Genomic DNA, 12,429 nt, shown 5'->3' with positions numbered 1-12,429 from the left:
GTGTGTGTGTGTGGTGTCGTAGGTGAAGGGCACAAGGCTTTAAGCAGGAATTGGAGGTTATGTTGGCTTCTGAGATTGGGTCACTCTGGCAGAGATTATAGTAGAGTAGTCAGATAATTGGTGGTAGAGACCTTTCTCCAGGTAGTCACGGTGATTCGCAACAACAGTTTTGGAACCTTTGTTTGTGGGTGGGATGCTTAGGTCATTGTTTTGATGTTATGTATGACTGTCCTTTCTGCTGCTGAAAGGTTGTTCTGAGGAAGGGACCTGGGGAAGGATGGTGAGGCCAAGTTGGAGTAAGGAATTTCTTAGATGGTGACCAGGGGTTGGTTACGTATGAGGGAGTGAGAATCATGGTTGGATGGTGGTATGAATTGGAAGAGGCAGAGTTCATTGTTGGGATTAGATTGACTTTAGTTCAAGGATTGGTGGCAAAGAAATTCCATTGAGTTTTTTACTCCATAATAGGTGTCCCCCCACCTTTGTAGTTGCGTGGCCCTCCCCTCAAAGTGACCCATATTGCAGGGACCAGGAGAAGAAGTGTAGGTCTTCACAAGTCAAAGATGGTTGCATTTGGGTGTAGTGCTTAAGTTGGGGCCTTGGGATAGTACTGACTGAAGCAGAAGTGTCAGACCTGTTCAACCTTTGATCCTACACCAAGTGTACCCGGTTCTGGCCCATCCCATTTGGATCCCTGTTCCATGCTTATTCAATGGAATTGTAATGGATACTACTGTCACCTTCTGGAGTTGGAATCTCTTATTTCCTTTTACTTCGCAGCTTGTGTCATTATCTAGGAATCTCATTTTACTGAAACTTACTCACCATACTGTCGAAACTGGGTAGGCCCTTTGAAGGCTTCCAGTGGCATCTGTATGTTGCTCCATAGGGGACATTTTAGTGCATTGATCCCCCTTCATACCTCATTGGAAGCGGTTGCTGCCTGGGTCCACTGCTGTCATGATCCTGACAGACCACATACACCAACAGCAATCACCTACCCCATTCTCCTTGACCCCCTCAAATGCTTTTTATGCCCAGTCGTTGATTGACTCTTGGGGCTTGGAAGTGCAATCCCCCCCCCCCCCCTCCTCCCCCCTACCCATCCCCATCTAATAAACTTTGTGCAGGGTTGGGAGGCCCACCCTCTGTTTAATAAACTTTGTGCAATCAAGGGGACTTACACCACGTGGCATTCTTCCCCCGGCCTCTCCCTGTAGGAATCTACCATCCTCTGCCATCTTTGTATCGGTCATACCAGGTTGACCCAAGAGTTTTTTACTCCATAATAGGTGTCCCCCCACCTTTGTAGTTGCGTGGCCCTCCCCTCAAAGTGACCCATATTTTGCTGGACTGCAGCCGTCTTTCGACGCTTCACATTAAATATAACTTACCACCATTTGTGTCAAGGGCTTTAGCAGGTGACCCTTGCGTGGTTTCATATGTCATGATTTGCAAAAGGTGATTTGTCCTCCCAGATTTAAGTGTTTGCATGTCCCTACAGGAATCGAGTCCTTCAGTTAGTGCAGACGTTGGTTTGGGGCCTTCAGCTTTGCCTCCACACTGGTGAGGTATATCCCCCCACCCCCCACCCCCCCCACCCCTCCCCCCAGCCCCCCTTTTTCCTGCTATGTGCTGTGCCAGGGATATAATGCCCAGACAGATGCGATAGAGGTTCTGTTGGCGACAGTGTTAGCAGGTGAAGCGAGGTCTGAGTTGGGTGATCATGGAGGAGCTCCAAAGGGCTGTGATTGTTAATCAGTGTGGTGCAATAAGTGCTCAAAAACAAAGTAAGGGCTGCCATAGTGTTTGAGTATTCAATAACCTTCTTCATCTGCTGCTTAAAAGTCTTAACCAGACGTCAAGCTTCGCCGTTGGAGGAAGCGTGGAACCGAGGACTACAGGTGTGTTTAATGCCATTGGCAGCACAGAAGTCTTTGAGGGCAGAGGCCGTGAATTCTGAGCCATTGTCAGAGACCAATATGTGAGGTAATCCTTTGATGGCCAAAACTTGGGATAAGATAAGGGTGGCCTCACTCGTGGTGGATGCCATGCAACAACATAGGGTTACTTTGAATAAGAATCCACAAAGAGCAACCACATAGAACCCAAGTATGAGTCTGCAAAGTTGTGATGGATGCGGTCCCAAGAGAGATGAGGAATAGGCCAGGGGGCAAAGGACAAAGGGGGCACCGTGTGGTGCCAGATGCATGTTGTGTAACTATGGAGCATTTTTTCGATGTCGTCATTGATCCCGGGCCAGTACACATGGCAGCTTGCCCGCATCTTCAAGCAGGACATGGCCGAAGGACCCAAATAGAACAAATTCATTACCCAATGATGTAACTACACTGGAATAACTACTCGATGTGCATCCGTCTCAGTATCGAAAAGGATGACATCATCCACAACAGGGAGTTGGTGAGAAAGCTGTTTCCAGGGGTGGAGCTCTATTGTCAACTGATGAGGGAGATAATGGGGCCAATCAGGGTTAAATAGTGAAGGACGTGTCACTGGGTGAGTTCCCAGTGCATAGCAGTGGCAACATACTTAGCCATAAGGGGAAAACCATCCGATGTATGTTGTTTGACATTGATGTAGAAGCAGACGACCTCCTGTTCGTCAGTATCAGGATCTGGACCGTTTGGTAGATGTGACAAATGCATCGGTATTAGAGTGCTGGGCAGTTGGCTTGTACCGTACAGTATAATTGTAGGCACTGAGGAACAATACCCAGTGCTGGAGGTGTTGGGCTGTTTATTCTGGAAGGTTGGACACAGCCCAAATAATGCCACCAATGGCTTGTGATTTGTAATTAGAGGGAACTGTGCCCCAAAAAGGTAGACATGAAATTCCTTTGAATGGTAACACTATTGCCAAGGCCTCCTTTTCGATCTGGGAACAGTTGCTCTGTGCTGGGGCAGGGTCTTGGATGCGTATAGGCTGTTTGGAACCATCCCCTTTCTTGTTTGCGAGGAGAGCTCTGAAACCATAGGCAGATGCATTGGCTGCTGGAGTCAATGGGTGATTGGGAGCAAAAGGTATGAGGCAGGGTGCGGATGTCAGTATGGTTTTCTATTTGAAAAAAGCCTGTTTGCAGGTGGGGATCCAGTTATAAGGGACGCCCTTTTTATGCAACTGATTGAGAAGTTGTGCAGTGTGGGTTGTCTGCGGTAAGAATTTAGCATAATAGTTAAGCTTGCCCAATAACACTTGTAATTCAGGTAAGTTCGTTGGGTGAAGTAAGGAAGAGATGGTGGCAACATTTTGATTAGTACATCAGATTCCCTCTTTAGCGGTCAGTGCCCCAAGCACTCCACTCCTGGGTGAAAAAAATCTACTCTTCTCCAAACGACAATGCAGGCCTGTGTCTCACAGGGTCGTGAACAGGATGCAGAGGTTTTCCAAATGCTCCTGGCGGGAGGATCATGTGAAAAGATCATCCAAGTAACATATGCAAGTTGGAATACGCTGTATCAACTGTTCCAGAAATTACTGGAATATTGTAGGGGCTGAGGACATGCCACAGGGGAGTAGCTTGTGCTTACACCACCCAAACAACATGTTAAGGAAGACATTGTTCTGAGATGCCTCATCTGTGTACAGTGTCCTGGTGTGGTCCCAGCACTGGGTGTGTGCACGTCATGTGACGGTGACACATTGAGCAGGGGCCCCTCCTTGCCACAGCTTGTACAGGACCCACAGTGATCTGGACAGTCTGCTCAGGAGTGAGAAGAAAAACACGATGGGCACGAAGGGAGTGGCCCCTGTGTCCGTCATTGATGGACAACTGAAGGCTCAGAATTCAGAGAGACATCAGACAGACAAATCACGATGTTACTGCAACATGGTGGTCATCCTGTGTTTATGATGGTGGGATGGTGCAACTGGTGGCTTGTTAACTGCTGCCACTTGTGACCTTGCCATGAATAATTTGTTAGCCGCCTGTGGAATTTCGAACAAATGAGCGATGCGCAAGATGTCATCTAATGACATGTTATCCGGTTTCAGCAGCACCGTGCAACCATCTTGGTCAGGCGCTTATTGAACCACCACATCACAAATCAAGGAGTCGGCAAAGGAAGCCTTACAGCCTTGATTGGTACATGTAAAATCAGTTTTCAGCTGAGTCCTTGCAAGTCAGTGACCTATGAGCGGTGTGACTGTCCCAGCTGTTTATGGTATTGATGAAATTCTAGTCTGGAGGCAACCACATGGTATTGCTGGGAATGATAATTAGTCAGTAGAACATGTATCTCCTGAAAGGAAAATCCAAAGGTGTCAGACAGAGGCACAGGTTTTCGAACGAGAAAAAACATGTCCAGCAACACCCAAGACAGCTTGAAATGCTGTGAAATGTTGATTCAGTCAATGCAAATATCTATCCCAGTCCTCTGTAGCATCATTAAAAGGAGAAAACAACAGAGGATGGAATGTGGTGTTGAGTGCAGGGGGCGCCGGTCCCTGGGGCACAGTGGCCTCCTCCACACTAAGTTTGTCCACTAAGAACCATTATTCCACTTTCCCATCTGTATCTGCTGCTGGTGCAACAGCTGCTCCTGTTTGGTGCAACTAAGGATGCATTCTGCAGCAAGTAGTAAGTGGATGATGAGGAGGTTATTGATACAGCAAGGTGTTGGCTCTGATGTCGACCAACAGAGTGGTACCTTCCTAATAATATTGAGTATTGGAATCTGACACAACAAGCGCAAGTTAATAGCAGCCTATGCTATGACAAAGTGCAATGAACTTTCGACACAACACTGTCAACAGGTCAAGTACAAGCCACTGTCCACAGTGAGACTAAATAGGAAAACCAATACCAAAGCAAACTCTTGGATGAGTAGTCAGTAGTACATTGGAGATAGTAATGAATGCAATGGGATGAAGTACTGACTGTGAGGTTGAGGTGCAGCAGTATTTATGCCAGCTGTGAGGGACACTATTGACTGGTGTATTCATGTAGTGAGGTGGTGGCACAATCACTGGATGAATGCAGCACTGCAGCAATATTGCCCTCTGTTGTCTGTTAAGGTCCTTTTGCTCTGGTGGGCTTAAACTTCCATGCAGGCCAATACCAGACAAGGGGTCCAAATAACTGTTAGCAAGTGGTGTTAACTGCCAAATACAATAGTGACCTCTTTTTTTTTTTTCCTGATCCTCAAATTTTAACTTTTGCAGCACACTTTTCATGATAGGCTTTTAATTTCATTTGTTTTAGTACACAATGACATGATGTTGGAGGTACACCATCCTGCTGTGATAACATCTTTACTGACTTGCAGGGACGTCTCCTAATGTCCATGCGAGTTGTCTACAGTTCCAGGGATCCTAAATATTGGTCGCCTATACCTTTGCACATTCTGAACGGATTCCACAGCCCTCCATTTCTTGTACAGGTCCTGACTAGGGCTGGTCATGGGGAGTTTCCTACCAGGATACTTCACTTGAAACATATCTATACAATCGTTGATGGAGTGTGTTGCAGTGTAGCTAACTTCAGAGACGGTGTTACCACTTTGCAAGCAATTTGATTAGAGATGCTTAATTGGTACGTGAGACGTACTGGTTTTATGTGAGACACCTTGTATATCAGTATGAGGTAAAAGATACTTAATTCCCACCATCTCCTACCTCACATTTCACATTTTTGTATTACCACTTGTTGAGATTTGTCTGTTGTGTAATATGGCTTTCCTGGATTCAGTTGCAATTGTAGCTATGTGTAATGAAAACTGCATTTTAGATGGAGCAAATGTAGATTTTGCGCTATGCTATAAATCAATTTGTTACCAGCAGTCATTTGCACTGTCTTGCACTAATCCATTAATTTGCTGTGTAATATGTGATGAATCTGCACCTTTTTTCTGTGAAAGTGGCAATTTTTCTACAAATAGTATGTTAAATTTAGCCTGACTAAGCATAAATGCCCCCCCATGAACCATGGACCTTGCCGTTGGTGGGGAGGCTTGCGTGCCTCAGCGATACAGATAGCCGTACCGTAGGTGCAACCACAACGGAGGGGTATCTGTTGAGAGGCCAGACAAACGTGTGGTTCCTGAAGAGGGGCAGCAGCCTTTTCAGTAGTTGCAAGGGCAACAGTCTGGATGATTGACTGATCTGGCCTTGTAACAATAACCAAAATGGCCTTGCTGTGCTGGTACTGCGAACGGCTGAAAGCAAGGGGAAACTACAGCCGTAATTTTTCCCGAGGGCATGCAGCTTTACTGTATGATTACATGATGATGGCGTCCTCTTGGGTAAAATATTCCGGAGGTAAAATAGTCCCCCATTCGGATCTCCGGGCGGGGACTACTCAAGAGGATGTCGTTATCAGGAGAAAGAAAACTGGCGTTCTACGGATCGGAGCGTGGAATGTCAGATCCCTTAATCGGGCAGGTAGGTTAGAAAATTTAAAAAGGGAAATGGATAGGTTGAAGTTAGATATAGTGGAAATTAGTGAAGTCCGGTGGCAGGAGGAACAAGACTTCTGGTCAGGTGACTACAGGGTTATAAACACAAAATCAAATAGGGGTAATGCAGGAGTAGGTTTAATAATGAATAGGAAAATAGGAATGCGGGTAAGCTACTACAAACAGCATAGTGAACGCATTATTGTGGCCAAGATAGATACGAAGCCCACACCTACTACAGTAGTACAAGTTTATATGCCAACTAGCTCTGCAGATGACGAAGAAATTTATGAAATGTATGATGAAATAAAAGAAATTATTCAGATTGTGAAGGGAGACGAAAATTTAATAGTCATGGGTGACTGGAATTCGAGTGTAGGAAAAGGGAGAGAAGGAAACATAGTAGGTGAATATGGATTGGGGGACAGAAATGAAAGAGGAAGCCGCCTGGTAGAATTTTGCACAGAGCACAACATAATCATAACTAACACTTGGTTTAAGAATCATGAAAGAAGGTTGTATACATGGAAGAACCCTGGAGATACTAAAAGGTATCAGATAGATTATATAATGGTAAGACAGAGATTTAGGAACCAGGTTTTAAATTGTAAGACATTTCCAGGGGCAGATGTGGACTCTGACCACAATCTATTGGTTATGACCTGTAGATTAAAACTGAAGAAACTGCAAAAAGGTGAGAATGTAAGGAGATGGGACCTGGATAAACTAAAAGAACCAGAGGTTGTACAGAGATTCAGGGAGAGCATAAGGGAGCAATTGACAGGAATGGGGGAAATAAATACAGTAGAAGAAGAATGGGTAGCTTTGAGGGATGAAGTAGTGAAGGCAGCAGAAGATCAAGTAGGTAAAAAGACGAGGGCTAGTAGAAATCCTTGGGTAACAGAAGAAATATTGAATTTAATTGATGAAAGGAGAAAATATAAAAATGCAGTAAGTGAAACAGGCAAAAAGGAATACAAACGTCTCAAAAATGAGATCGACAGGAAGTGCAAAATGGCTAAGCAGGGATGGCTAGAGGACAAATGTAAGGATGTGGAGGCCTATCTCACTAGGGGTAAGATAGATACCGCCTACAGGAAAATTAAAGAGACCTTTGGAGAGAAGAGAACGACTTGTATGAATATCAAGAGCTCAGATGGAAACCCAGTTCTTAGCAAAGAAGGGAAAGCAGAAAGGTGGAAGGAGTATATAGAGGATCTATACAAGGGCGAGGTACTTGAGGACAATATTATGGAAATGGAAGAGGATGTAGATGAAGATGAAATGGGAGATATGATACTGCGTGAAGAGTTTGACAGAGCACTGAAAGACCTGAGTCGAAACAAGGCCCCCAGAGTAGACAATATTCCATTGGAACTACTGACGGCCGTGGGAGAGCCAGTCCTGACAAAACTCTACCATCTGGTGAGCAAGATGTATGAAACAGGCGAAATACCCACAGACTTCAAGAAGAATATAATAATTCCAATCCCAAAGAAAGCAGGTGTTGACAGATGTGAAAATTACCGAACTATCAGCTTAATAAGCCACAGCTGCAAAATACTAACACGAATTCTTTACAGACGAATGGAAAAACTAGTAGAAGCCAACCTCGGGGAAGATCAGTTTGGATTCCGTAGAAACACTGGAACACGTGAGGCAATACTGACCTTACGACTTATCTTAGAAGAAAGATTAAGGAAAGGCAAACCTACATTTCTAGCATTTGTAGACTTAGAGAAAGCTTTTGACAATGTTGACTGGAATACTCTCTTTCAAATTCTGAAGGTGGCAGGGGTAAAATACAGGGAGCGAAAGGCTATTTACAATTTGTACAGAAACCAGATGGCAGTCATAAGAGTCGAGGGGCATGAAAGGGAAGCAGTGGTTGGGAAGGGAGTAAGACAGGGTTGTAGCCTCTCCCCGATGTTGTTCAATCTGTATATTGAGCAAGCAGTAAAGGAAACAAAAGAAAAATTCGGAGTAGGTATTAAAATTCATGGAGTAGAAATAAAAACTTTGAGGTTCGCCGATGACATTGTAATTCTGTCAGAGACAGCAAAGGACATGGAAGAGCAGTTGAATGGAATGGACAGTGTCTTGAAAGGAGGATATAACATGAACATCAACAAAAGCAAAACAAGGATAATGGAATGTAGTCTAATTAAGTCGGGTGATGCTGAGGGAATTGAATTAGGAAATGAGGCACTTAAAGTAGTAAAGGAGTTTTGCTATTTGGGGAGCAAAATAACTGATGATGGTCGAAGTAGAGAGGATATAAAATGTAGACTGGCAATGGCAAGGAAAGCGTTTCTGAAGAAGAGAAATTTGTTAACATCGAGTATTGATTTAAGTGTCAGGAAGTCATTTCTGAAAGTATTCGTATGGAGTGTAGCCATGTATGGAAGTGAAACATGGATGATAAATAGTTTGGACAAGAAGAGAATAGAAGCTTTCGAAATGCTACAGAAGAATGCTGAAGATTAGATGGGTAGATCACATAACTAATGAGGAAGTATTGAATAGGATTGGGGAGAAGAGAAGTTTGTGGCACAACTTGACCAGAAGAAGGGATCGGTTGGTAGGACATGTTCTGAGGCACCAAGGGATCACCAATTTAGTATTGGAGGGGAGTGTGGAGGGTAAAAATCGTAGAGGGAGACCAAGAGAGGAATACACTAAGCAGATTCAGAAGGATGTAGGTTGCAGTAGGTACTGGGAGATGAAAAAGCTTGCACAGGATAGAGTAGCATGGAGAGCTGCATCAAACCAGTCTCAGGACTGAAGACCACAACAACAACAAGCATAAATGATTAGCAGCCACATTATAATAGTTGTTCACAAACAGTGCAAATGTTTAGTTTCTAACAGCTGATTTTATTTTGTTAATACCTTTATACCCCTGAAGGACTCAACGTGAATGCTATCAAACTCAAAGAACTACTGACTGAATAATAAATTAATTTTTTTGTTTTGGCAGCTAACCTGGGCAAGTCTTTTAATTAATTAATTTTTTTAAAATTTAATGCTTAAAATAGACCAGTCCTTTTTTTGGGATTGCATGTAAGCTGCATTTACTATGGTGAGCAGGCTTTGCTTCTATTACACCAATCTTCTAGGATTTCATTTTTAAAAATCTATGGAGTCTTACTTATTCAACCATTGACTTTTTTTAACGGTGCATTTACATTAAGGTGGTGACAGGCTATTGTGTAAATGAACATTTTATGCGAACTAGAGCAGTGAGCATGGCTCCAGTTTGAATGTGTTTAATGTTTTCTTCTAGTAATGTAGTAGCAGTTATGTTAGTGTCAGCACATTGACTAATAAATACGATTTCCAGATTAATATTAAACAGGAAATGCTTTCCTGGTTTTGTGGACGACATTACCAAATGTTGATTTCTTTTTTAAATTTTTATTTGTAGGCTGTGGAATTTATGTCTTTCATCCATCCTGGAGAACGAGCCCTTTTGAACAGAGTAATGATTATTGCAATTGACTACATGGCATTAAGGGATTTTCTACGGTTTTATAAGTGTGTGCCAAGTCCAGGTAAGACTTTTTATTGTACTTAGATGCTCAGCCAAGTTGTTGTAGGAATGCAAATCCATTCCATATGACTTTTCCCCATGTGTACAGTTGGTTTTACATGTGTAAAAATCATTAATTCATTCATCATATTTGGTGAATACTGCCATGAAGAAGAGTTCTCAGGATTGTGGAATGAGTAAGTTGTGTATTAACAGGTAGAAGCAGCCATTGCAGGATACTTTAATAAATTTCTCTACCAGTCAATTACCAGTGCCAATAGTCTCACATTGTTAATTATGGTAATTATTTGTAGATAACTTGGTTTATAATGAGGTATAATCAGCATTTTAATATACTTGTAGAAAATGTACTTCTTTGAAAAATAAAATTTGGTTAAAAAAAAAAAAAAAACTCTTTCTCATACACCACTCACCTGCAGTCTGCTATTTTGAGTTACTACTGGTTTTCAACCTTGGCAATCGTGCTGCAGTCAGATACCGAACCTCACTCAAGACAATGAAGATGGTTTTGAACAACATAAAACAAGTGGAACTGCCTTTATCACTGCATCAGCTGCTTATGACACTATCAATCACAGAAAGTTTCTGAAGAAAATTTGAGCTCATCAGTGGTTACCAACTAACATCTCTCTTAGGCACTCTCCTGAAGAATATAAGGTAGCAGATCTTTGTCCGGGATAAGAAGAGCAGATGATGCATACAAAAGTATTATTGCCTTGAGGCATTGCACTCGTTCCCATCGTTTTTAATATTTAGACCAATGATGAGCTCATTACAACATATCCAGGCATTTCATATGTGCTGATGATACACCACTGGCTGCTCAAGCAAAAATGTTTGAAGAGGGAGAAGAAAAGTTGACTTCATCTTTGGATATGCTTGGCCCTTATTATGAGGGCAAACCCCAACAAGACTCGAATGTGCGCATTTCACTTACAGAATAGAGAAGCCTGGCACTAATTGGTTGTCGCATGGCAAAGTAGTGAGAGGTTGTAATAAAAGTGCAGCTGCTCACTGACGTCCAGTGTGAGCTGTAATTATTGTATGGCAGTGAAACTTGTAGATATCCTAATGTGTTAATATAGTACTGACTTAAGCTGGAAACAATTAGTTTCAATTTTTGCCACCAGGTGCAAATCTGGCACAGTGAATGGATTGGGAATGGGACATGGGCAGAAAAGGTAAAATAAGTGAAAAGGCATAATGTTGATTTTATTATAAACTCCCAAATACACAATTTGATCAATATGAGCACTGGAGACAATGACAAGATGCTGCGTCCATAAAACAATGTGATCAACAGTTGCTCGTAGCAATTATGGTGGAATCTGCACAATGTGTTCCTGTATACTGGCCTGTGGATCAGGTAAAGACTGAATATATTCCTGGAAAATGTGTTTATTTAGATATCCAAAGTCTGGAAAATCTCAGGAGATGACAACACATTCGTGGAAGGTTGCATTAAGCAGATCTTTCACTGGGCAAGTGACATGAGGTGCTGCTGCATCTTGGATTAAAACTGTGATTTCCTCACAGGCTTGCTCTTCCAGACCAAGAATCGCATAATGTACAAGGAGATGTCAGTAAAGTGCAGTTGTCACTGTACATCTGACAGGCCCTGTGAGTGTATTCTGTTCAAAGAAGAATGGACCAAGAATAAATGTGTGTGTGAATCCACACCACAGAGTCATATACGGTGATTGCAACGGCTCTTTGTGCACAACATGCAGTTTAACAGTACCCCGAATTCAGCAGTTGTATGTGGTCACTGCACCCTCTGCCTAGTCATCCATAGAATATTTTCTGGCCACATGTCATCAGTTTTGATCTGTGCCAGGAATCAAAGAGTAGATTCAGAGCTTTGCTGCACATAGTTAGATTTCAGTTTCTGCACTGTCTGGATCTCATATAGGTACCAGTGTAAAATAGACTGCAAAACTGTCTGCACTGTCGACCATGGAATGGTATAACGATATGTTTACGTAATGTGTATACATAAACATACAGTTATAAATGTCCCCGTTCGTAGCCGCTAATTATAACAATGTTTACTTTTGTGCTGTAACATATAGCTATAATTAGCGGTGGAAACATATTTGCGAACGCCGACCGTGTGCGGCTGTTTCTTGTTGGATCGTCTGATCAGTCGGAAGTTGCATTGCGGAAGAGAGTAAATGCCTGTTCAAAATATAATTATTTTTGGATAGCTCAACATGAATTTCCTAAGGGACCGTAGTTTATCATGCATTTACCAATAGAATATGGCGCGGAGAAAATATTTCGCCGCATACAACTTCCGTCCGATTTCGACGAAAGAATTCGTGACTGTGAACTCTCTGTTTGGCAGAAACATAAAGAAAATTAAATAACTTCATGAAGGAGTGAGACATAGATTCTATATTAAATAAATAGTCCATACACCAGTTCCATTTAAATCTGAATTTATGGCAATTAATAGACGAA

General features: G+C 42.6%; 1 protein-coding gene across 1 annotated transcript in view; it reads left to right on the top strand.

Annotated features, from left to right (window-relative positions):
• LOC126481466 (gamma-tubulin complex component 4) overlaps positions 1–12,429 on the top strand; it is a 178,004-nt gene that overhangs the window by 28,778 nt on the left and 136,797 nt on the right. The window contains exon 2 of the mRNA XM_050105242.1: positions 9,841–9,967. Within this exon, the coding sequence (XP_049961199.1) occupies positions 9,841–9,967 (127 nt within the window). The remainder of the gene's footprint in view (positions 1–9,840; positions 9,968–12,429) is intronic.

Source organism: Schistocerca serialis, chromosome 5 (genome assembly GCF_023864345.2).
Source record: "Schistocerca serialis cubense isolate TAMUIC-IGC-003099 chromosome 5, iqSchSeri2.2, whole genome shotgun sequence".
NCBI classification, from domain to species: domain Eukaryota; kingdom Metazoa; phylum Arthropoda; class Insecta; order Orthoptera; family Acrididae; genus Schistocerca; species Schistocerca serialis.
Note: the sequence above shows the minus strand (reverse complement) of the source record. Positions and strands in the feature narration are given on the sequence as shown.